This window comes from Coffea arabica, chromosome 4c (assembly GCF_036785885.1).
Source record: "Coffea arabica cultivar ET-39 chromosome 4c, Coffea Arabica ET-39 HiFi, whole genome shotgun sequence".
Lineage (NCBI taxonomy): Eukaryota > Viridiplantae > Streptophyta > Magnoliopsida > Gentianales > Rubiaceae > Coffea > Coffea arabica.
In genome coordinates this window covers 35,131,234-35,157,474 of record NC_092316.1, presented here as the reverse complement: position 1 = coordinate 35,157,474, position 26,241 = coordinate 35,131,234, and the positions used below count along the sequence as shown (strand labels likewise).

Here is a 26,241-nt window from a genome sequence, read left to right as displayed (position 1 = left end):
GTGGAACTAAACAGACCCCAGAACCTAGAGTAGAAAGGGAAACGTCCGCCGAACAAGAACAAGAACCTAGAGTTGAGGCCGGAGACCAAATGGCGACGGCAATTCAACAAATGGCAAACATCTTGACAAGGTTGGTGGACCAACAAGGTCCAATACCTGTAAATCAACCCCGGAACCCTGAGATGGGCGAAGATAAAGCTCTGGAGAGGTTTCAGAAGTTTGCACCTCCAAAATTCGCTGGAGGGCCTGATCCGGATATCGCTGAGCAATGGTTAGAGGCCATGGTGAATATATTCACAGCTTTAAACTACACTGAGAAGAGGCAAGTGAACTTTGCAGTGTTTCAATTTGAAGGACCGGCCCGAGCGTGGTGGAACGTAATTAGAGCAAAATGGGAAAGGGAACGGACCATATGGACTTGGGCGAACTTTACCAGAGAATTTAATGAGAAGTACCTCCCACCTTTAGTCCAAGAAAGGAAGGAGGATGAATTTATTGGACTACGCCAGGGGACATTAAGTGTGGCTGAATACGAAACGAGATTCACCAAACTATCCAAGTTTGCCTCAAAATTAGTAGCCACGGAACCGAGAAGAGTAAGGCGGTTCATACAGGGATTGAACTTGGACATTCAAGAGGCGTTGGCAGCAGCGCAAGTGAACACTTTTACGGAGGCCCTTGAGAAGGCTCAACGAATCGAGAGAGCCAAGGCACAAATAAAGGCCTCCCAAACTCGGAAAAGAGGTGCATCGGGCAGTGGATTGGAAGAGTTTAGTGAAACGATGGCGCCGTCTAAAGTGCCAAAAGTAAGCCAGTTATCCTATCCGCCATGGACAATAGGGGCAGTTCATGAGAGGTCTACTAAAGGAAGTCAAATTGGACCTAAGGAGATTTCTCAAGATAGTCAAAGGATGACCTCTCCCTTGATTTGCGGTTACTGTGGAAAGGCCAACCACACCGAAGATGCTTGTTGGCGGAAAGGGCGGAAATGTTTGATTTGTGGAAGCAGTGAGCATCAAGTGAGCAATTGTCCGAGGAGACATCCACGTGAGGGTAGTACTCAGTCACAAGATGGAACAAAATCAAAACCAGTGAAAGAAAGAGGGAACCGAACCAATGTACCGGCCAAAGCATATGCATTAGACAACCGAACGGTTCCGGACTCGCCTGAGGCAAATGAAGGTGAGGAAAAAAAAAATTTCGAGGACGAAATTTCTTAAGGGGGGGAGAGTGTGAGAACCCTGGAATTTGCATATTTCCTTAGTCTATTGTTTCTTCTCCTTTTCTCCTCTTAAGTGCAAAATTTGTTAACTAATCGTTGGAAACAAAGGAAGGCCTAGTTGTTTTGTGCATTTATGTAGGAAATATGTATGTAAGTGTATGTGTTAGAAGTACGTTTGAGCGCGACAATTGAATTCGGAAAAGAGGAAAAATTTTGAGAAAAGCTGAAGGGGCCGAATCCGGCCGCAAATCCGGCCAGTTCTTGGCCGGATTGTTGGCCGGATTGTGGTGCAGTTTTGAAAAAAAATTGGATTCGTCTCTGCCTCATATCCGGCCAGGAATCCGGCCGGAAATCCGGCCAGAAACCGGCCGGATTGTGACAGGACAGCTGGTTTGACCAGCGTTTTTTCTTCCTTCTTATCACCTTTTTGGCCCAAAATATCTCATTTTCTTTCCTTCTCATGTGACGACCCCATCTTCCCCTAGGGCGAACCGGAGGGGTTGACGGACCGCCTGCCCATCTCTCGCCGGGACTACGGGTCGCAAAACAATCAAGTCGGATTTAATTCATAAAAGAAAACTCGACAAAATGAACAATTTTCCCCCTTAAGGTGTTATTAGAACAATAATATCATTGTACAAGAAGGTACAGTGCTCGAGCACTTCCATCGGACCAGAAAACGGAAAACGAAAATTTTGCCGCGGATGAACAGTGACCGGCCACGTCACTATCCGGCCAGAATCTGGCCGGATATCCGGCCGGATAGGAGGCCGAGGCTAAACCAAAATTTTCGAAATGTCCCCTGCCAATCCGGCCAACAATCCGGCCGGAAGTTGGCCGGATTGCTCTGGCCGGATTCTGGGCAGTAGCCAGAGTCCAATTTTTTTCTTTTTTTTTTCCTTTTCCCCTGCCTATCCGGCCTTATATCCGGCCAGAAACTGGCCGGATTCTAGGCCGGATTCCAGGCAGTGGTTTTCCAAAATTTCCTACTTTCATTTTTAAAACCGGCGATTGTACACATACACCAAATAACGAATCCAAGACTTGGTGAACCATACATACATGTCATCTATACATAAGAAAGTGTCCTTATACAATTCAAACACAAACACTTGAGTTCAAATACATCGAAGTTTCAAATGTTTGAGGAGCTTTCAAAACTAACTATGTCACTAGCTCAACTCATCTCAAACTGTGGTTCAACATCGCTCCTGTAAGGAAAACAAAACAACGGGGTGAGCTTACGCTCGTGAGGTACCAAATGCACAATTTCATGCTACAACTATTAACACATATACATAAACACCTTCCTACAACATACACATATAAAAGGATACATGCGACCCTCAAGGGCCGATTTCCGATTGCCATACTTGATCTCACACGTTGACACTCCGTCAACCATTTAAACAAACCAAGATCCGTAGACACCACTTCGCACCATTTCCTTCCACCATTCACCCCCTATTCGGGCCCGCCGCCTCATAGTTCCAAAAGGGTAATACTCGAGTATACCACAAGGTCGAGGAGTTAACACTCCACTTGCCTATCAAGAACCCAAAGGCTCATTAACGAATCGCCCAAGCCCTTGCCGGCTCGACTCGAATAACGGTCTAAGGGCATGAGCTCAATTTCACATTAATATTAAGGCATTGCCCCATCACATGTCAAATCATGAACATATACCATTTCACATCCAAACAAAAATGGACAAATGCAAGTAAGTGGTCAAGAGCGATCAAGTACACTCTCGACCCAAATCAAGACATTTAAAATCACATAACAAGTATGTTCATCATATACTGGTACACTCACCAAATTTTCAAGCAAGTCACACGTTTGAATCAGGTGTAGGTCCCGGCCCACCGGTACGACCTAAAACAAGCAAATAACCATATTGAAGACTCAAACACAATTCAACGTACAAGTTTAACTTACTAATGCAAGTTGCTCAAAAGCCAATACAATGAAACATTAAGGTGTGGAATGTGAGTAAAACCCAAAACTTATCCATTTCTACTCAAATCCTTCTCAATACAAAACCATCTATATTTCTAACCATTTGGACGGCATAACCCCTTAATTTCTTCACATTTCCAACCTAACCACAACCATTCAACTTATACCAATACACTTATATATCACAATTTAGTCCATTCATCCCATTTAAGCCACAATATAATCAAATACACATCAACTACTAGCATATATACCATACATAGGAAAACTCCAATTTATACCAAAACCTAAAATCCGAAAATCCTACAAATGCTGAAATTTTCTACAATTAAACACCATTAACACACCAAGGCTCTAAATCAAGCCATATAAATCCACCACACCCAACTCAACCATAAGTTATCATATAAAACAGAAAATTCCTCAATAAATAGAAAATTTCCATAACTCAACCACAAGTCTTGAAATAACCCATAAAATGGCATCTATAACCACTAACATGTACTAATTTCATCTCACAACCAACAAATAAACATTTCCTAACTTGCTTACCTTACAAATGTGGGATACAAGGTAGAGAGTAGCTTTTCTCTTCAAACAAAACCACCAAGTAGTTCAATCCTTCCTAGCAAGCAAGTTTTGTGGAGAAATTTGAAAGATTAATGGTTGGTTTGCAAGATTTGGCCAAGAAATGAAGCAAAAGTTGAAGAGTTTTCTTTCTTTCTTCCTTCAAGGTTGGTCGGCAATGAGCAAGAGAAAAATGAGTAATTTTGGATCAATTTTTCTCTTAATAAGAAAGGTAAAGTGAAAGTCAAAAGTCCAACTTCCAATAAGATCTCAACATGTGTTTTCCAAGCTTATCCAACATCTTTGTCTTGTAAAACTTAATTATACTAGCTAACCACTAATTAGCTCATAACACTAGGTACTAAAGCTTCCGTATAGAAAATTTCCCAAAGTCACATTTACCGGTACCGATTACCCTAGTGGGTCCCACATGCACTGTACACCTCTATAAGCACAGAAATTGACCTAAACCCAGAAAATGATGCAAAATTCATGTTTTCTCATAAAATTTCCCAGAAAACCTACGTATAAAATAAAACCCCAAAAATAGACTTAAAAGTCCCAAAATAAATACCCGGAAAATAAGAAAATTTTCGGGGTCTCACATCTCAACCGAGAGCTTTGGGAGCAAAGTGAGAGAGAACTCTTCAATCTTCATCTTTGGTTTTGCTTCAATCTTGATATTTCACCGTTAGAATTTTATTTTACTCCACACAAGTGTTGGCTAAGGTGGATTCAAGGTGCTAGTGGAGTTATTTTTGGAAGTGAAGTCCTAACTCTCTACCTTTGCTTGAGTTTAAGGTGAGTGGTTAAGTTCAAAATTCTTTGTTGGTTCTCTTCTTGGTTCATTAGTGATTAGTAATGGCTAGTAGTGTTATATTGTGAATGATTTCATGAGATTAGTGGATTATGGTGAAGTTTTTAATTATTATGATTTTTTTTCTGTTTTCATATGATTATTGCTTTTGGCTAGGTGTGGTGAATGGAAATGATATAGAATGAGGCTAGTTGGTATGAATGATGGTTAATCGCAAGAAAATGTTGTTTGGAAGGAAATTTGGAAAACTTAGGGCTTCATTATCTTCAATTCTGTCTGGCACTGTTCACCCTAGTTAGAGGCCGAATTGGCCTTTGCTTAAAACATGAAATTTGTAGGTATTGATGTGTTTGAGGAGCCTGTAAAATTTCAGGTCAATCGGAGTAGTGTAGAGTGAGAAAAGTCGAATTTACCCCTGCTGCTCTGGTTTCATCCGAACTTGGGAATTGTTGCAGTAATTAGCTATTTTGGCTAGGAAAACTTCTGAACTGGTTGTAGAGGTCTTCTAATGAAATGTAGCCTGGTGTCCTAGCTATCATTTGGCTTTGGAATCAATGGATTTGGACCTAAGTAGACCGAATTGTAGTTCGTTAACCAGAACGTGGTTTGTCCACCTGTTTTTGCGGTTCTGATCTGGTATCTTGTATTTTTGACCTAGTTGCACTACAAACTGGACTGAGTGACCTTCTACATTGTTGTAGCACTATCTCTTAGCTTCGAAACGGTGGGTCTTGCACCCTAATCCAATAATCGTAGTGCCTTTAGTGCCATTTCCGCAAAATGATGTCAAGCATTGTTTTATCTGAAAATGTTTCTAGCTTGCTTTTCATAGTTATTGTTGTATTTATATGACTTTAAGCCTAGTGAACGGCTTTTGGACATGAGATTATTCTATACGACATGTTGGGACTGATTTGAGAAAAATAATGAAGCCATTAATGGCTGGAAAAATAGGTAAACACAAGGGACATGCCGTCCGTTTATTTTCTTGTAAAATGAATAAGTTAAAGTGGTTTTCGAAAATGTATTTTGTATCATATTGAACGTATTTCCTTGGAAGCGTCTTCGGGTTTTTTGAATAAAGGATCGAAGACTAAATTTCTAGTCGAACTCGTATATTGTCTTTGGCAAATAATGTGACCGTTTTATCTTTTGAAAACATGATACCTTTTCGTTTCAAACTTCAAATGGTCCTTAAGCCTTTCCAACCGATAGAGGTATGAGTTCCGGTTTTATCGGCCATAAGTGCATTGGTTCTAAGCAAGGTTTTAAGTGTGGAAGTTAAAGTATTTTGTCCTCATTTTCACACGATTTTTATCAAGGCATTGGTTAGTTATTGACCACTTGTATATATATGCCTTTGAATCACATACGCAATTCCGAAAGAATGTTTTCTTAGCTCTATTGGAATTTCGAATTGTTTGGAGTGAGTGTTTCCTCTTAGAGATTTTATAACCTTCTTGGTTTGGGTTGCATTAGGGTTATTCTTGTCTACGAATCCAAGTGCCTCGTTACACTTTGAAAGTCTTTTTACGTTTACTCGCGAGTAGTCGGGTAATTGTTGATTTCCTCTAAATCATGTTAAATGGATTGTAAAGTGATCTTTGTGGAATTTTAGGTTTCATTGGTGATTGAGAATTGGGCGTTGTTTTGCGGTTATAGGTGAGTGTTCCTTGTTTGTTATGTTTCCTGATTTTATGGCTTGTTTGAATGATTGATAACGTGTTAAACGCTTTCAATGATTGCTAAAATGATTTTCGAGGCGAGTGTGTACTTTACCGCACTTAGCCTAAATGATTGTGAAATTTTAATGATTGAGCGATTGAAATGTTAATTGTGCATGAATGTAGGCCTTCGGGCTGAACTGGCCATTGCCCCTTGTTACCGGTCGTCTCGAGCCAGTTGGACTCGGTCGAGCGATTAGGAACTTGGGTGAACGATCCGGTATACTCGAGTATTACCCTGTAGGTTGGTGGAGCCTGGCCAAAAGCCAGGGACGGGGTGAATGAAATGAATGAATGAATGAACGAGGGGTTTTACTTATACAAAATGCATTTTCAAATGACTGAAGGAAGGAGAATGGAAGGAGAATGAATGAATGAACGATTGGCTCCTTGTGAGCCGTATCCTTTTAATGAATGTGTTTATCGCTTTATTGTACTTGTATCGTGAATTGTTGTTTACATGCATTTGTTTCTCTTGTTGCCTATGTGTACGGAACCTCACTGAGCTTTCCAGCTCATCCCTTTAGTTTTTTGTTTTCCTTAGCAGGGGAAGACGTGCGAGGACGGAGGCTACGAATAGATTGGCCGTTGTAGTACTTTGGTTTCTTTTGTAAAGGTTTTCGCCCTAGTGCTTGGCACGGGCTGGTTGTATGTTGAATTGAGAACCTATATTTTGACAGTTGTACTTCCATTGAGACAGTAATGTATATAAGTTCACGTTTAAGTTTGGAATTATTGTTATTTCGATTGTTTTGTGGATTTTCTTATCTTTTCTTATAGTGACTGACTGAGTCCCGGCGAGAGTTGGGCAGACAGTCCGCCGATACCCTGGGGTACGCCCTAGGGAGAAGTGGGGCCGTTACATAAGCTCACTCCCTTCCCGTTGTTTTTGTATTTCCTTATAGGGGACAAACTTGAAAATCATGGTTTTGGAAGAAAGGGATTGAGCTAGTGTATATGCTATGTCTTTAAGCTCTTTTGAAAGCGAAACCTTAATTGTATTTTGTGTAGTATGTATTCTTTGGCTTATACTTTAGTTCATTTGTTCAAGACTCCATTGTAAATACATATTTAAATGTTTAACCTTGTTTTTTTTAAGTGTATTCATTTGAGATGTTACACTTCTATGGCTTTGGTGAACGTTTCATGTAACCGTTGGATGATTGGGTGAGCGCGGCGTTTGAAAAGGAAAGAAGAAAAAATTTGTTGGCGAGAAACCCCTGCGGAGAATCCGGCCGCATATCTGGCCAATTATTGACCGGATTGGTAGGGCGAGTTGAAATTTTTTGGGTTGAGCCACTGCCTCCAATGGGGCCAACAATCCAGCCGGATATCCAGCCGGATATCCAGCCTGATCACGGCCGGATTGTGATGTGGCAGTTACTGTTCATTTTCAGTTTCGTTTTCCTTTTCGTTAAAGTGTTTAATCGATATTCCATTTTACCGTATGATTTGGCAAATTATATTTGAGCTTGGTGGTTTTCAATTGGTCATTTTCTTAGGGTTCGATCGCGCGTAATATAGGGTTTGTGTGATTCGATCCGTAGTCCTAGCGAGGGCTGGATAGGCGGTCCGCCGAATCCTTTGGTTCGCTTTAGGGGGAGGTGGGACAGTCACAGTTGGTATCAGGCTTCTTCGCATGGTCTCTAAGCAGAGTGAGCTTAGACCAAGTGGTGTTATGGTCCTGATTTGTGAATGTGTTTAATGGATTAAGTGTTTTCCTTGAGTGTAAGTTATGAACCGTGCATGTTATAAGTGTAAAAATATTTATCATGGAGCTTGAGAAAGATAGATATGTATGTCGGCTAGGAATCTTTCATATGGATGATTTACGCTTGGGACCGGCCAGCTCGAATTGTGAATTATCTTATTTGGGATTCTTGTACCCGGCTACTAAAGAGATGAGAGTTTAGGTTAGACAAGACTTGGGCGAAATAGAAATGTGATTCTATAGGACTTCGTGTGATTTGTTCAGGTGTCATTAGGTATGATTAACCTTGATTAAGATATAAATTGTGTTATTCTCAAAGATTATGGATGGAGCCCTAGAGGGGGAAGCTTTTCATGAATTGCTTTTGTACTTTTGGCCTAGTTGGTATATAGTACCTTTAATGACCCTGATACTTTCATGGGATTCCTTTTGCTTGTATCTGACCGATTGCTATCGTGTGATTTGTTTGATAAAGTTGTGTTATGTATATATGCTTTTAATCTGTGTGTACCTCTTGTTACTTATGCATATAATTATCTTTAATGTTATATTCACGCTTCGACCCTAGATTGATTAGACTAATGGAGGGTACTCGTAGTGGACGTGGTCATGGACGCGAACGTAAGCAACTCTCGTATGAAAGGGGTAATCAGGAACTAATACCTGAACCAAATTCTGAACCTACGATTGACCCAAATGCTCAAGTAGCTGCTGCTATCCAGCGTATAACCGATTTGCTAGCCCATGTAATGGAACACTAAGGCCAAAACCCTAATCCTCAACCTGAAAATCCTGGTAACAATGTGCAGGGCGAGGATAGAGCCTTTGAAAGATTTCAGAAGTTCTCTCCACCAAAATTCCTTGGAGGACCCGATCCAGATGTGACCGAAAGATGGTTGGAGAAAATGATTGACATATTTGCAGCTTTACACTATACGGAGGAGAGACAGGTCACTTTTGCTATCTTCCAGTTAGAAGGGGCCACCCGTTCTTGGTGGAGCATAATTCGAACGAAATGGGAAAGAGAACAAACCCCGAGGGCATGGGCGAACTTTATGAGGGAATTCAATGCGAAATTTTTCCCTCCTCTAATCCAAGAAAAGAAGGAAGATGAATTCATTCGGTTTCGTCAAGGAACTCAGATCGTAGCCGAGTATGAGAGTCAATTTACTCGGTTATCTAAATTTGCGCCCAAACTAATTGTAACTGAGCAAAGGCGGATAAAACGTTTTGTCCAAGGATTAAATGTTGACATTCAAAAGAACTTGGCTGTAGCCCAACTTAGTGCCTTTAGTGATGCTATGGAGAAGGCCCAGCGAGTTGAAACTGCGAGGTTACAAGTTATAAACTTCCAAGCCAAGAAAAGGGGATTTCCTGGAAGTAGCTCAGAGCAAGATGATAAAAGTACACCCCCTAAGATTAGAAAGGGAAACGGGGAAGTATAACTACCGGAGATGTCAAGTGGTGTCTCACAGGGAGGATCGGTCTCTGCTACTCGTGGTCCCTGTGGATATTGCGGAGGGCCAAATCACTCGAAGGCGAATTGTTAGAAGAAAGAGGGAAAATGCCTGCACTGCGGAAACACTGATCATCATATTGCTAATTGTTCAACTCGACTGCGCGAAGGGAAAAGGGCCCAGCAACCAACTAAAACTAACCCTGGACAGTCGAAAGGGGAAGGGACTGGATCAAAGGTACCGGCGCAGGTGTACTTTCTAGAACACCATCAGGTTCCTGACTCGTCTGAGGACGTAGAAGGTACAATCCGTTGGTTACCTTAGATTTTGATAGATCCCATTGATAAGAAAATTTTGAGGACGAAATTTCTTTAAGGGGAAGAGAGTGTGAGAACCCGTAAATTTCTTTTATTTTATCTTATTTTTTTGCAAGCATTTTCTTCGTTATACCCTTTTATTTTGATTTTTCTAGAGATTTTATAAGTAAGTAAAGTTTGAAAATCATTTTCCTAGTTTAAGTTAGTTCATGTTACGTTTGAAGCGTATTATGGACGTGGGACCCGCTAGTGCGCTAAGTACGATATATTTTTGACAACTCCTTGGAATTTTGTATTAAGTGATATTATTTTATAAGGTGTTAGGGGACAATTAGAGGTTAGTTAGATAGATAAACTATTGGTAGACAAAAGAATGAGAACAAAACCCTAATGTGCCAAGTTTCACAATGGCATTGGATGTTGGACTTTAGACCAAGGTTTCTTAACTTTACTAAATCACAAAAATTGACCAAATTCATCTCATTTTCTTCATGCTTTGGCCGAACCTCTTACAGGAAAAAACAAGAGAAAACTTTTAACCTCAACTTCATTTTCTTGCTCAATCTTGAGTTTCCACCATTAAAACTCCAAACTACTCCATAGAAGTTGCTCTCTAAGAGATATTAAAGGTATTGTTGGAGTGATTTTGGAGGGAAAGGCACTAAGCTACTATCTTTCTTGTGGTTCTAAGGTATCTTGCCAAGTAATCTTTTTTACTCCTAATACTCGCTTATTTGTGGTTCAAGGTTGCAAAATATGTAGCTTTATGAGAATATTTCATGGTTAGAAGTAGTTTTATGGTAAATTTCAGTTTTATGTTGAAAATTCTGGTCGCATGTGATGCTTGAGGGTTGTTCATGTTTTGAGAACTTTGCTATATGAATTATTGAGATATTATGTGCTAGATGGACTTGCCTAAAGAAATTTCCAACTTGAGTGCAAATGTTCTAGCTTTAGGGTTTTTAATTTGAGTTCCCATTTGATTGTATTTGAAGGGTATTGTGACCCTAATTAGGTGTGTTCAATAGCTTGTGATTTATATGGGAAATTGTGGCTGAAATGAGATGAGATTGGGTGTTGATGTTAGGTTGGAAAAATAAAGAAAAACAAGGGAAGTGCTACTGAAATTTTCATAGGAACCCTTGAGCAGTTTTGGGAAATTTGCTATATCCTGTTGTAGAAATATTGGATTTGAGTTCCGTTCATTGCGTTTTAAACTAAATTCATAGAGCTATATACCGTGAAAATTTTAGACCCTGGTTCTGTCTGTACGATTTATGGTGATTTTTCAAATTTAACTGCAATTGCATGCCTGTTCTGTCTTTTACTGGATAAAATAGCTATTTGAGACCGAATTTAACTAACTTGTGATCAGAATCTTATAAATGTGTCTTCTAAGAAATTGGACCCCTTTGAGTTTATTTTTCGACGGTATAAAATTTATCAATTTTAGACTTAAGAATCTTAATATATGATTTTTCAAATGGTGGTGCACAAAATTGGAAAACCCTGTTTTCCTAAAATTGTCCTTACTCTCATGTTCCACCTTAAGTTTGGAGTTAGTAAATCATTATAGGTATGGTTTTTTATAGAAATGTAGGGTTTTGGGGTTTGTTCATGTTGAAGAACCAACCACTACCGTTTTACTCCAAAACCACACTTTTATCTCTTTGTATTTGTAGTCATTTGAATAGGCATACGACTAGTAGTCGAGCCTCACTTGTGCATTCCGTTTACTCCATTTTGGATGTGAAAACTTCAATTGTTTTACTTGGATTATTCTTAGGGTTTCACAGTGATCAAAGCCATACTTTGGGGTGAAAACGTTTGAAATGGATTGTTAGAATTGGTGCGTGTACCACTCCCTTCATTGTTGCTTAACTTGGTTTCTGTACATGCAATCGGTGATTTGAATGACTATACTGTCTGCTTATTGTGTTTGAGATGGGGGTGTACTTTATCACACTCGTTCTCTTATCTGTTTGCCTATTTAGTGTGTACATTTGACTCTATTATCTGTTCTAAATCACAAAAATTGACCAAATTCATCTCATTTTCTTCATGCTTTGGCCGAACCTCTTAGAGGAAAAAACAAGAGAAAACTTTCAACCTCAACTTCATTTTATTGCTCAATCTTGAGTTTCCACCATTAAAACTCCAAACTACTCCATAGAAGTTGCTCTCTAAGAGATATTAAAGGTATTGTTGGAGTGATTTTGGAGGGAAAGGCACTAAGCTACTATCTTTCTTGTGGTTCTAAGGTATCTTGCCAAGTAATCTTTTTTTACTCCTAATACTAGCTTATTTGTGGTTCAAGGTTGCAAAATATGTAGCTTTATGAGAATATTTCATGGTTAGAAGTAGTTTTATGGTAAATTTCAGTTTTATGTTGAAAATTCTGGTCGCATGTGATGCTTGAGGGTTGTTCATGTTTTGAGAGCTTTGCTGTATGAATTATTGAGGTATTATGTGCTAGATGGACTTGCCTAAAGAAATTTCCAGCTTGGGTGCAAAAATTCCATCTTTAGGGTTTTTAATTTGACTTCCCATTTGGTTGTATTTAAAGGGTATTGTGACCCTAATTAGGTGTGTTCAATAGCTTGTGATTTATATGGGAAATTGTGGCTGAAATGAGATGAGATTGGGTGTTGATGTTAGGTTGGAAAAATAAAGAAAAACAAGGGAAGTGCTGCTGAAATTTTCATAGGAACCCTTGAGCAGTTTTGAAAATTTTGCTATATCCTATTATAGAAATATCAGAATTGAGTTCCATTTATTGCATTTTAAAATAGATTCATAGAGCTATAAACTGTGTAAATTTCAGACCCTGGTTCTGTGTGTACGATTTTTGGTGATTTTTCAAATTTAACTGAAATTGCATACCTGTTCTGTCTTTTATTGGATAAAACAGCAATTTGAGACTCGAATTTGACTGACTTGTGATCTGAATCTTATAAATATGTCTTCTGAGAAATTGGACCCCTTTGAGTTTATTTTCCGACGGTATAAAATTTATCAATTTAGGACTTAAGAATTTTAAGATATGATTTTTCAAATGGTGGTGCACAAAACTGGAAAATCCTGTTTTCCTAAAATTGTCCTTACTCTCATGTTCCACCTTAAGTTTGGAGTTAGTAAATTATTGTAGGTATGGTTTTTGATAGAAATGTAGGGTTTTGGGGTTTGTTCATGTTGAAGAACCAACCGTTGCTGTTTTACTCCGAAACCACACCTTTATCTCTTTGTATTTTGTAGTCATTTGAATAGGCATACGACTAGTAGTCGAGCCTCACTTGTGCATTCCATTTACTCCGTTTTGGATGTAAAAACTTCAATTGTTTTCCTTTGGTTATTCTTAGGGTTTCACGGTGATCAAAGCCCTACTTTGGGGTGAAAACGTTTGAAGTGGTTTGTTAGAACTGGTGCGTGTACCACTCCCTTCATTGTTGTTTAATTTGGTTTCTGTACATGCAATCGGTGATTTGAATGACTATACTATCTGCTTATTCTGTTTGAGACGAGGGTGTACTTTATCACATTCATTCTCTTATCTGTTTGCCTATTTACTTTGTACATTTGACTCTGTTATTTGTTCTTAATCTGACGTCGGTTGGAGACTTGTATCCAACGATCTTTTGTGACCTCTGAGCTCAAAACCTGTGTCTAGTTACTCAAATCGAGCTGGCAGGGTTCATTTGATAAAATTGAAATCTGAAAACTGAAATTTGAAATCTAAAATTTAAAGTTTAAATTCATTAAGTTATTCAATTGTTAATTATTAAATTTGATACAATTGTGTGTATATCACATAAAGTGATAAGTGAATAGATTATTATTTATTTTTGAAAACAAGTTTTGTCTAGAAAATTCAGTACCACTTAATTAATTTAGATATTTAATTTGTGATTATCATACGCATATCAGCATATTAAGATCTGAAATCATTAAATTTAAATATTGAACATGGGACTCCATGTTACTGTTCTGATCTACTACAATTTAAAATTTAAATTTATAGTGAAATTTTACTTTTACGGTCTCACATATGATTGGTTAATTGAAAAGTTATCTTCACTTAGAAAATAGGTAAAACCCATGATCCAATTGATCCATTAATTCTTTTTTTTCCTTTTTTTATTAGAAAATTTTCATAAAATTGCATCAATGGCAGAAAAGTATATCAAATCAAACATTACACAACAACATAGATAATTGACAATTAGTAGATAAAAATGGATCTAAAAAATCAACACACATAAAATAGATAACATTGATGCTCCAATATATCGATGATCCACTAATTCTATTCCATTCATTAGACATGCTATTTAGGAAATAAAATAATTATCAATTGCATATATATTAATCTTTTTCTAACGAGGAACGATAGGATTTAAAAAGTGAGGAGGGAAAAGGAAGGATTTGAAAACCTCTAAATTTTGGGATTTCAACCAAACATTATACGAGTATTGCATATATATGAGAAAAAAAATCAGCGGCGAAAGTTTGAAAACAAATTATGCACTAAAATCTTAATTCATAATTGTCATTGATCAGGATTAAGCAAAAGTAATTATTGGCAGGCCAAAACTATTAATCAAATGATTTTTCTAACGAATGCCCAATGGACACTTATTAACACACGTAAAATTTACCTAATTTACTATGTATATATATATACTAATAATTATTACCTTATGTTACATTTATGTACTTTTCATATTTAATTTTACTTATCCTCTGTTGTATTTATTTACTTTATCTAATTAATCTTACACTTCAAAAATATGATAACTGAAATACCCGGCCCAATGGATATTTCATTAGACAGACTCTTAATCACATAATATATTAACTCTAAATTTTATCCAGAAATAAAAAATGAAAAACAAGAATCTACTCTAAATTTTATTCCAAAAATATAAATCATTATTTGTGCGTTTTAGTTAATATATAAAAATTCAAACCGTTAAAGTTTAACACGGGTTGGTTTGATTCACCGGCGAGATTAGAACGAGTCCAAATTCTCTAGTACTTCTCAACAACTATGGATTAATGGAATATTCCCAGAATTACATGTAAATCCTCGGCAACGAATCTGCAGAAGGTCTCCATCATAGTGCTATATAAATGTTTGAATTGACTGTCATCCTCAAACAGCCAAAACAAAAGTCAAGAATAGGAGCTGCGAAAGGGAGGGACTCCATGGCTTCAGCTCGTAAGCTCCAATACCTACCTCTTAATTTCTGCAAATTTCTCATTTCTTTGCTAGATTTCTTGCATACGTCTGATATACAGGGCTTGCATTTCTGTAAGTTTGTTGTCATTACCATATTTTAGGGAGTGAGGAATTTAGATAAAATTGGTTGCTTTGTTGAACCTTTTGTACTGGAATTGGTTCTGGTAATGGTTATGATTAATGTTTTGGGAATTATTAGTTTTATAGGCTCAAAAAATTAATGTCAGAAAGGAAAGAGAAGGCTTTGCTATACAATTTGGTAAGGTGGGCTTTTGATTATCAAATGAAGTGTCTTTGATATGGACTGAAGATGTTGATTAACTATGATGAGATTGATTATACACAACCCGTTACTGATGATGATTGGAAGGATATCATTTTTCCTGTTCTACCTGCAAGAATTAGTATGGTCTAATACAAGAGATTTGTTGTTAATGTGAAAAATTCATTTTTGCTATTAGTACGTGATCTTATTGGTAATGCCAGTGGCAGGTCTTGTTCCTTTAAGTTTCCTGCTCCTGCTGGTTGGCTGTGCTTCAAGGCCTCTTTACCCACTTCCTGGCAAAAGATATGATGCAAGCAAAAAACCATTACAGACTTTTCGCCCTTACAACCTTGCACATCGAGGTTCAAACGGAGAATTTCCTGAGGAAACAGCTGCTGCATATATGGTACATATATACAAACCATTTATTCTACCTGCACCGAAGGGGCTTTTACTTTGCCCTTTGTGTTTAGTTTTCCAAACTTTTTCTTATGGTTGTTAGGTAACTCATTGCTTCACTAACTGGCATCAATACTGATATCTATTGAATTTTAGTGCAAATTCAAACTGCCCAGAACAAATTAGCAGTAAATTGAAACTACAGAAAAAAGTGAACAATTTGCAATGTATCAGTATTTTTCATCCAGTAAAATTTGGTGCTAAAATAGAAAGTGAAGATGCTCTTCTCATTTAGTTGTCTTCCCTGAAACCTGTTTTACTTGCAGAGAGCCATTGAAGAGGGTGCTGACTTTATAGAAGGTGACGTCCTAGCCTCCAAAGATGGTGTTCTCATAATGCAACATGATGTAACACTTGATGATACTACAGACATTGCTGAACACAAGGAGTTTGCAAATAGGAAGAGAACCTGTAACGTTCAAGGCACAAACACAACCGGCTTTTTCCATTGTAGGATATCATGGCATTCGTTTATTAACTAAAATCTTTTGTTATCTTTGACTTGTCATATGTCTCTAGTTTTGAAGTCACATACTGACATTTGAGAGCCTTAACTTACTATTAAAAAACATAAAAGTGCTAGTTTGCTTATCATGTTTGCACATATTCATGTGTGGGGATGACCAAAAGGTCTCTACAGTGACATACACTGTCTATTCTAAGTAAAGCATTTACTGAATTTCTTTTTGTTTCCATTGCAATTATGCAGTTGATTTTACACTGGAAGAGCTGAAGTCATTGGGTGTTAAGCAAAGATATCCTTTCCGGGATCAACAATACAACGGTCAGTATGCATTGCAGTCCTATTAGTGTTATTCAAATTTCATGTCAAATGTCAAATTATGCATTTCTTCATAATTTTAGAACATGTCTGGACACATGAAACTTAAGATAGCATGAGATGTGCCCAGATCATGTGTCCATCTTACACTTACCATTACCCTATTTGTTGGCATCAACAGAGCAGAGAAGTAACTTGTCATAACTCTTCATGGGATCCACAGTTATCAATTTTTAATGGTTGTGCTGAGTTAATAATTAGTATCACTAGTAACCAATTCAAAATGGTTAATCATGTATTTGGGAAAGAATTTGTATTTTATGCATTAGTTTTATCACAAAAATATAAAGGGCGACCCCAACTTTATGTTTAGTTATGGTGTTAATACTGGTGGTATAGGTCTTAGGAAGGAAACTAAATGATTCTTATGGTCAGAATTTTTACAAGTTCCATAGCTCTTGCTTCATCCTAGTTCCAGGTTGAATTTTTTCTGCATAACTGCTGCTAACTGGTTTAAAATGGTTTACTGTGTGGACTTCTGCATAACAAAAAAGCATGAATTCACTTTATGACATACGTTATGATAGGTCATAATTTCAATTATTCTAATTTTTTATGACACATAACGAAAATATAATCTTGAGTAACTTTTTCATAGATGATGATCAAATTATGTGTTTCTGACATATGAGTTTTTTTGTTAGTACTAAGGAAATAAACTCTGAACATATGTAAACTTGATTACTTTGTGAAAATGTTGTGCAGGAAAATTTCCTATCATTACATTTAAGGAGTTCATATCTATAGCACTAGATGCCCCCAGAGTTGTAGGAATTTACCCAGAGATAAAAAATCCTGCAATGGTCAACCAATATGTAAGTTGTCTTTCTTTTTTTCTTCATTTTTTCAGCTTCTTAACTTGAGGGCTCCTATTAGAGTGTACAAATGCAAAAAGTTCACGAGTCTTGCAATTTTCTACTACTGTAGTAGTATTTAACAATTGTTTTCAATAGGTGAAGTGGCCAGGTGGTAAGAAATTTGAAGACAAGTTTGTTGAGACACTCCATAAGTATGGATACAGGGGAGAGTATATGTCAAAGCAATGGTTGAAACAGCCAGCATTTATTCAGTCCTTTGCTCCAACATCTCTGATTTATGTATCAAACCTGACTGACTTGCCAAAAGTCTTCTTAATTGATGACATAACTATACCTACACAGGATACCAATCAGGTTTAACAATTTCCTCTTTAGCCTTTTGTCAACATATATTATCCCAATATCAATCTTAAAGGCAAATTATCAGAAAATTCTTCGGGCAAAATTGTAGCATGAAAGTTACTTGATAATTCAAGAAAGGTAGATTTGACTTCGAAGTTAGTAGTCACAAAGCTGTTGTTGTCATCCTGATGCTTATTGTTGTGTCCATGGCCTATTTGGAGGTCACCAAGGAAATTGTTAATATATCCCATCATTTTCTATTGAGTTCACTTTTATGGCTACTGTAAATGTCTCTCTCTTAATCTCATGTACTTGTACCTCTTTTCTGATTATGTATTTGAAGACTGATGCACTGGGTTTTCTTGCCCCTTTACATGACTTGTAACTGGATCTCCAGATTGTGGTTATTATTTGTGAATGTAATAAGTGACTCAGTTGCTTTCCTTTTTCTGCTTTTGACAAACGTTGTATTTTCAAATATCAGTCATACTGGGAAGTCACTTCTGACAAATATCTTAACTTCATCAAGAATTATGTGATGGGTATTGGACCTTGGAAGGATACAATAGTATATGTATCGGAGAATTATTTGCAGCCACCTACTGATCTTGTTGCGAGAGCACATGCTTTAAACCTTCAGGTATGGTTTGGGTTGCCTTGTGAAATTCTTATGTTTCTTGGACTGTTGTTGACTGCTTGTAGCCACACTATTAACCAGAGAATCCAACGAAATTTCAACTTTAGTAGTGGATAGGAGCATTACACTTGGACAAATATTAACCAAATTACATCCTCAGCATGATCAGAGGAGGGAAAAAGAAGAATAATTCTGTAAATATTGTACCAAACTCACTCTCGTTTTAGCGTTTTGAAGTATTAGTATGTGTTGCATGTGGGAAAGTCTTAGACATTTTCTTGATTCTATAGTTCGCATTCCTTTTTCCTTAAGTGAACTCTGAAGCCTTCTTTATTTTAGTCTAACAAAAATTTGCCTATTCTTCAGGAGCCAAATTTCATATCTTCTCTGAAGTGTGTACTGTCTTTTTGATCATGATATGCTCTCGCTTGATTTCTCTGGCCTGTTGTTTGCAAAATGAGATGTGTTTACCTATTGTGCTTTGCTAATTTTGTGTCAATCCGCAGTACTTCTGCTCCGTTTAGCATTTTTTTGTCCTTGCTGCTGGATATCTTTTAGTGCATATGCTAAAATTTTTATTCACTATGATGGATTGTTCCAGGTGCACCCCTACACTTACCGCAATGAGAACCAATTCTTGCATTTCAACTTCAGCCAAGATCCATATAAGGAATATGATTACTGGATTAATACGATTGGAGTGGATGGACTCTTCACAGACTTTACAGGCAGCCTCCACCAGTATCAGGAATGGACTACACCTTCCCCATCTGGAGAGAAAAGTGCAACTAAACTACTTGATAAGATTGGATCGATGATCTCTAAGTATAGAAATCCCCAGACATAGATTACTAATTTCGTTTCTTCTCCTCCTCTTAATTCCTTGGGAGGGGCTGACATTTTTACTTAGCTGATATTATTTCTCAGTGTTGCAACTATCGTCTTCGAGTTACATCAGATTAAGGCCTTGGCTTTTGTAGTTGCTTTTTGTTTAATAAAAGATATTTTCAGCTCCTATTGCTGGTTTAAAGTTTGTATTCTGTGTAATACTATTCACGTTCATACATCAATTCAAGTCCACTTTCAAATCTTGAAATTGGTTGGGCTACTCTATGCTCATGAAAAGCATATACCTCGACTTTTACCGTTCTTAAGAGTTGTTTTTTTCCGTCTATAATTCCTTAGTAGCAGACTGGCACTTTTGTCAGATGCATTATTAATGCACTACCGGATGTTCACTTCTTTGAGATTGAAATAAGAATCAAGTTGTTTGATCAAAAATCAAGAGGGCCTTTTCTGAAAGTTGAAAGACTGACCCTATTTTAGATGCTATTAGTCCCAACAAGCTCTTGTAGGGTTAGTGTGCCTGATTTTTTAAATGAATATTACAAAAAATATTGAGTGCTAGTCATGAAATTCTCCTCCATTAATCTGCCATTTCCTTTTTTAGTCATCCAACCATTTTTCTATAAGAGCATTGCTCATTTTACGGCAATAGTCGAATAATTCAGAAATACCTGAACTACTGACTGTGTATCAGGCTAAAATTTAATCACCCATAATTCAAAAATTTTTCATTTTAAGAGAAGATTTTAGACTGATATAATTGCTAATAGCCAGTTAACTAGGCTTAGATTATTTGCTGTTTTTCGTGGTCAATAATCATTTGCCATTCTAAATCGTGTTATTCGAGAAAGGCAAACAAAGAGTAGCCAATTAAAACTTGAAAAAGAGTAAATGGAAACAAAACGGTCTTGCAACGAAAAGGACTAATAATATTTATCCAATCATGCGCCATTGAAGATTTTGTTTGTGTCGTGTTTCGATGATAACTCGAGGCCTTTCAGATTTTTGAATGTCTGGACTTCAAAGTCCTCGCTGTTGGAGGTGATTCGGGATACCTGGAAGCTGGAGGTTAGTGGTTCACCATTGCGTATTTTGTGCTCCAATTTGTTGGCGGCTAGAAAAGCTATTCAACAATGGAATAACCGGTCTTTTGGAAAACATTTTGCGTCTATTAAGGCAGCAGAATCTTTGGTTTTAATGGCTGAAACAAGTTTGGAAAATGATGATTCAGATGAAGCCCAGACGAAACCACCAGCCTTTGGGCCGGTGGCCACCACCTAGCTAGGTGGGGTGGGAGGCAAGGTTTCACATTTAAGTGGTTTGTTTCAAAAAATCCAAGCGGGTGTGTGGTGCACCCGTTTGATCCGATGGTGGTTCAGTCCCCTCCGGATTATCCCTGGACCTCCTTAGGTCCGCCCCCTCCTCCTTAGTGTAGAATAGATTAGGTTATACAACAGTTGTCGTCTTCGGAAAAAAAAAAAAAAAAGGATGAAGCCTAGACGAACTTAATAAGGCCCTAGCGAAATTACGACATGCACTTTTAATTGAGGAACAATTCTGGAGCCAAAAAACTCAAGTGAAGTAGTTGAAGCATAGGGATTGCAACTCAATGTACTTTCACTCGACTGTTAAACAGAGGAGAGTGCATTCGAATGGTTCTTCGGTGGATTTGGACAAGGATATAGCAAATGAAGCTATTTAGTTTTTTTTTTTTTGTTTTCTGAAATGTCGCTCTCTTCTTCTAAATTACTGAATGTAATCCCTCCTCTTGTGATGGATGAGGATAACATTAATTTGGAGGCTGATCCAATGGATGGAATTCGGAAAGTAGTGTTTGAAATTTTGAGTTTTTTTTTTGTGGAGCAAAATTGCCTCAGTTTATTAAATCTATTGCTATTGTTTTGATTCCAAAGGTTTCTAGCCCTCAGGATTTTTCTTAGTTTTGCCCTATTAGTCTTACAATTTTTACGATAAAGTTTTATCCAAAATTTTAGTAGATCGATTATTTTTCACCTTGCCAAAAATTATTTCAAAAAAACAGATTGGATTCGTAAAGGGCCGTAATATTAGAGAAAATTATTTGCTAGCTCAAGAAATTATGATTGGGATTGGGAAAATGTATAGAGGAGGAAATGTAGCATTGAATGTGTCCAAAGCATATGATCGTGTGTCTTGGTTTTATGGTAAATGTATTAGCAAGTTTGGTTTTGGGGAACGATTCAAAGATATGATTTGGAGGTTGATCTCCAATGTGTGGTTTTCGGTTATTATAATGGTGTGGTGTATGGATTTAAATCTAGTAGGGGTCTATGGCATGGGACCCTTTATCGCCTGCTTTGTTTGTTATTGGGGCAAAGGTTCTATTGAGAGCACCTAATGACCTTGTTGCTAAGTTCGGTTTTGTGGGTTTTGGAGTGCCGTATGGTTGTCCTCCGGTAACTCATTTGGCATTTGCTGACGATGTGCTTATCTTTGCTAATGGATCTTATACTTCTCTAAAGAGCATCATGCAGGTGTTGGAAATGTATCAAAAGGGCTCTGGAGAAGGGTTATTGAACGAGTGGCTACTTGGTGCATCCTAGATTGTCAATTGCTCGGAGAAGGGTTATTGAACGAGTGACTAAATTTCCTAGGCAGAATTTTCCAGTTCATTATTTGGGTTTTCCCCTATATCTAGGGAGATGTAAGATATCATATTATGGGGAGGTGGGGCAATCTATTCTTCATAGAGTACTTTCTTGGAAATCAAAGTTCTTAACTTCGGGAGGAAAGATAATTCTAATTAAGCATGTGCTTGCTTCGATCTCAATTCATTTGTTATCCGCAACAGTTTTGCCAAAATCAATTATCAAAGTTGTAGAGCAGGTTTGTTCCAATTTCCTATGGGTTTCTACTATAGGCGGAAGAAAGTTTCATTGGATTCACTGGTCTCATTTATGTTATCCAGTATAGGAGGGTGGAGTGAGATTCCTTTTGCTTGAGGATGTTTACACATCTTTTCTTCTAAGTTATGGTGGAACTTTCGTACAGGATCATCTCTTTGGGCCTTGCAGAGGCTCCATCCTGGGCCTGGACACGTGGCAGCCCAGGAATGGCAGAGCTGGGCTTGGACCCCATGCCCTTGACAACCGTCCTGGGACACGCCACCACTAGGGCTCCGAGAGCCTCCGGGAAACGATCCCGCAGAGGGCGGGGAGAATCCACCTCAGTGCGGGATTGAGGCTATATTGAGTAAGTCCCGAAACGTACGGAGGTCGGACTCTCGAGCAGGTATAAATGGTAACGCACACCAGCTACACAAGGTACGCTTACTATTCACCAATTACTCCCGACTGTTTTACTTCCCTTGAATCTCACTCACCGGAAAACTAACTTGACCGTCGGAGTGCCCCCAAGGACCACCTCGGGGCTCCCCTGTTAGACCCCTCTCTTGTTCGCTTTGCAGGCTTGGGACACGCTCTTCTCATCAGCACGCCGAGCTCGTCTAGTCAGCTCGGTCCGGGGAAGCTCAGCACTTCTTCAGTTGGTGCCGTCTGTGGGAACCGAAAGATAAAGTGTAATTGTGTTGATAGCGAGAATGCGTTCCAAGCGAACCATGGAGACCACCAACCCCAGAGCCGGCGAAAGATCCCGGCGAAGGGAGACCGAGGCTGCACGGGACGCCGGGGGCTCAGCCCTTTCAGGGGAACGGAGACAGCAGATCCTTCAGTTCGTGTCGGAGAACCTCCCCATGTTGGAAGACATGATCCGACAAGCGAAGGAGGGAGGCGAAGCCGGAGGCGCGCAGATCTCCAAGGCGAAGGGGAAGGAGAAGGAATCACCCCCCGACCCCTCGGAGGATGAGTCCCGAGACCAGCCCCCCAAGAGGAAACGGCCACGGACTTCTCCTCGCCCACGGGCCTCGGTAGTCGGGGATAGCGAGAGATACTCCCGCGACCGGTCCGTTGGGGGCCGACCGAGAAACCCCTCCCCGTGGAAGCCTGCGCGGAACAAGCCCGAACGCTCCCCCGATCGATCTGTCAAGAGTCGCCTGCGTAACCTTCCCCCGTGGAAACCTGTCCGGGACGAATTCGAGCAGATCTTGCGGTCGCAATTGTACGAGGACAATTACACGGCCTCGCCCTTTACTCGGGGGATAGAGGACTACCTGCTACCTCGGAGATTCAAGATCCCGAACATTGAGTTGTACGATATTTCGACCGACCCGAAAGACCACCTCTCGGTCTTCCTCATGCACATGCGTTTACAGACAGCTGCGGATAAAGCCCGTTGCAAGACTTTCCCGATGTTCCTGAAGGGGAGGGCCCGGCTCTAGTTCCAAGGTTTGGCACCGGGGTCCATCCGAAGTTTTTCTGAACTGGCCAGGCAGTTCGTCGCCCAGTTCGTCTCTTCAAAGATTTATTCGAAGAATGCGGCCCACCTGATGGCAATCAGGCAGAAGCCGGACGAGTCCCTAAGGAATTTCATGGCCCGCTTCAACACGGAGAGCTTGCAGATCAGGGACAAGGATGAAAAGGTGGTGATGGCCGCCTTCATGAATGGGCTCAGGGCAGAGGAGCTCTTCTACAAGTTGGCTGAAAAGCCTCCTGGAGACCTAGAGGAGCTCTTGACCAGGGCGCACGCAGCCGCTAACGCAGAGGAGGCGGCACGCTTGAAGAGGGAGTCGGATCGAGAGCTCGGCGATCGGAGAGGACGGGGAAATCCTCTCGAAAACAAGGACGGCCCGGCCAAGAAGAACGTCTTCGACCGACTATCCAAGGAGAAAGCCCCCGCTCAGCCGTCGCTTCCGGAAAAAGGGTACACCCCCTGACTCGGCCTAGAACCCAAATCCTAGCCGTCATGGAGGTGGAGGGTCTGGGGGAACGGCCGCCTAAGATGGGGACATCCCGGAACAAGAGGAACCAGGACCGGTACTGTGCCTTCCACCGAGACGTTGGGCATGACACGGAGGGGTGCTGGACCCTGCGGAAGGAGATCGAGGATTTGATCCAGCGCGGCTTCCTGGGACGATACGTGCGGCAAGGTCAACCGGGCCAGGAGCCGGGACGCACCTACCTCGGAAACAGGGGCGAGAGCCAGCGTTGCAACCGCCCTGAGCGGCGTGACGTTCCTCGGGGCAACTCCTCCGACCAGGACAGAACTTAGCAGGGGTGATAAACACCATCGTTGGGGATCCCACGAGAGGGGACAGCCATGCAGCTCGGAAGAACAAGCGACCTCTCCCCGAGGGGGATGATTCCCTGAAGCGCTTGCGCATGGACGAAGAGATCACCTTCGGTCCAAAGGATGCGATTTCCCTGGCATCCGGGAATCACGAGACCATCGTGATAGACGTCGTCACCAACAACTATCGGGTGAAGAAGGTGTATGTCGATCAAGGGAGCGCAGTGGACATCCTGTTTTATCGGGTGTTCAGAGAGCTCGGCTTGGAAGATGGACAGTTGACCCCGGTTCGGACACCCCTGGTGGGCTTCACCGGATCACCCATCAATCCGGAAGGAATGAACACTCTGATGGTTACGGTAGGGCAGTCACCCAAATGCCGGACAATCCCTGTCAATTTCGTGGTGGTCAAGCAGCCATCCCCATACAATGTATTTTTGGGTCGGCCCGCCTTGAACGCCCTCCAAACTATTCCCTCTTCGCTCCACCTCAGCGTCAAGTTCCCCATCCCGAGAGGGATAACCGAGGTGCATGGAGATTCAGAAGTGGCTAGAGTTTGCTACTTGGCCATGCTCCGGGGACATGAGAAGGTGGTTATCCAAACGACCAGTTTGGAGCCCTACATCCCGGGGGAGGAGGCTCGACAGTTGGGCACCCAGGACGAGATCGAGGAGTTCCCTTTGAGGGAGGACCGGCCCGACCAGGCCCTCCGCATCGGTGTGCTGCTACCCTCTGAGGAGAAGGAGGGTTTGAAGGCCCTGCTGAGGAAGTATTCCCAAGTTTTCGCGTGGACGGTTGAAGACATGCCCGGGATTCCGACTGACCTGGCCGTCCACCACCTCAACGTGGATCCCCGCTTCAAGCCGGTGAAGCAGAAGAAGAGGAGTTTCGCCCCAGAAAGGAATGAGGTGATTAAGAAGGAGGTCGGCAAGCTGCTAGAATCCAAAATCATCGTGGAGATATACTACCCGACCTGGTTAGCCAATCCCGTCCTGGTGAAGAAGGAGGACCAGTCTTGGAGGATATGCGTGGACTTCATAGACCTCAATAAGGCCTGCCCAAAGGATTGCTTCCCCTTGCCGAGGATCGACAGGTTAGTAGACTCTACTGTGGGTTTTGATGTTTTGTGTTTCTTGGATGCCTTCAAGGGATACCACCAGATAGAGATGGCCGAGGAGGATCGGGAAAATACTTCCTTCATCACTGAGGAAGGAACGTATTGCTACCGGACAATGCCGTTTGGATTGAAAAACGTTGGAGCTACCTACCAGCGCCTGGTCCACTATTCCAAACTCAGATCAGCAAGAGTATGGAGGTCTACGTGGACGATATGATCGTCAAGAGTCGAACTGACCAGCAGCTCGTTCCCGACCTGAGGGAAATCCTGAACATCCTGTGAGAAACCCGGATGCGGCTGAACCCGAAAAATGTACCTTCAGGGTTATATCGGGAAAGTTCCTGGGTTTCTTGGTCTCCCGGAAGGGGATCCGGGCCAATCCGGATAAGCTCCAGGCCATCATGGACATGGCCCTTCCAAGGAGCGTCAAGGAGGTCCAACGGCTCACGGGAAGGATGCCCGCCCTGAATAGATTCCTCTCGCGCTCCGCGGTAAGGGGGCTACCCTTCTTTCGAATCCTGAAAGCACCTAAGGACTTTCAATGGACTGAGAAATGCCAGAAAGCCTTCGTCGACCTAAAGGCATACCTGGCTGAGCTGCCTGCTTTGATCGCCCCGGAGCAGGGAGAAACCCTGTTCCTATACTTATCTGCTTGCAACGAGGCCGTTAGCATGGTTTTGGTGTGGGAGGACAAAGGGGCTCAGAGGCCAATATACTACGTCAGCCGTGCTTTACAAGGG

At 40.5% G+C, this 26,241-nt stretch overlaps 2 protein-coding genes across 5 annotated transcripts; both read left to right on the top strand.

The window, feature by feature from the left end:
- The first annotated feature begins 14,750 nt into the window (after window positions 1–14,750).
- Window positions 14,751–19,390, top strand: LOC113738477 (glycerophosphodiester phosphodiesterase GDPD6-like). 4 transcript variants are annotated; one of them, XM_027265686.2, is made up of 8 exons: window positions 14,752–14,992; window positions 15,506–15,684; window positions 16,004–16,187; window positions 16,447–16,521; window positions 17,284–17,393; window positions 17,532–17,750; window positions 18,223–18,378; window positions 18,977–19,390. In XM_027265686.2, the coding sequence occupies exons 1-8, from the start codon at window positions 14,905–14,907 to the stop codon at window positions 19,220–19,222; spliced, it is 1,257 nt and encodes a 418-aa protein (XP_027121487.1). In that variant the 5' UTR covers window positions 14,752–14,904; the 3' UTR covers window positions 19,223–19,390. The 4 variants fall into 4 exon arrangements, with proteins under 4 accessions (XP_027121488.1, XP_027121487.1, XP_071902315.1 ...); XM_072046214.1 differs by having other exon boundaries at window positions 14,753–14,992; window positions 15,500–15,684; window positions 16,004–16,037; XM_027265685.2 differs by having other exon boundaries at window positions 14,753–14,992; window positions 15,500–15,684.
- A 5,086-nt stretch (window positions 19,391–24,476) lies between these two features.
- Window positions 24,477–25,718, top strand: LOC140004781 (uncharacterized). The gene has a single exon (XM_072044927.1). The coding sequence runs from the start codon at window positions 24,477–24,479 to the stop codon at window positions 25,716–25,718; it is 1,242 nt and encodes a 413-aa protein (XP_071901028.1).
- Window positions 25,719–26,241: the final 523 nt, after the last annotated feature.

Bases quoted from the DNA above. Each gene is read 5' to 3' on its own strand.
- LOC140004781 (XM_072044927.1), top strand. From the start codon at position 24,477: ATGGACGAAGAGATCACCTTCGGTCCAAAGGATGCGATTTCCCTGGCA.
- LOC113738477 (XM_027265685.2), top strand. From the start codon at position 14,905: ATGTTTGAATTGACTGTCATCCTCAAACAGCCAAAACAAAAGTCAAGA. The intron at 16,522-17,283 runs GTCAGTATGCAT...AATGTTGTGCAG, and splicing joins CCGGGATCAACAATACAACG to GAAAATTTCCTATCATTACA. The intron at 17,751-18,222 runs GTTTAACAATTT...TTCAAATATCAG, and splicing joins CTACACAGGATACCAATCAG to TCATACTGGGAAGTCACTTC.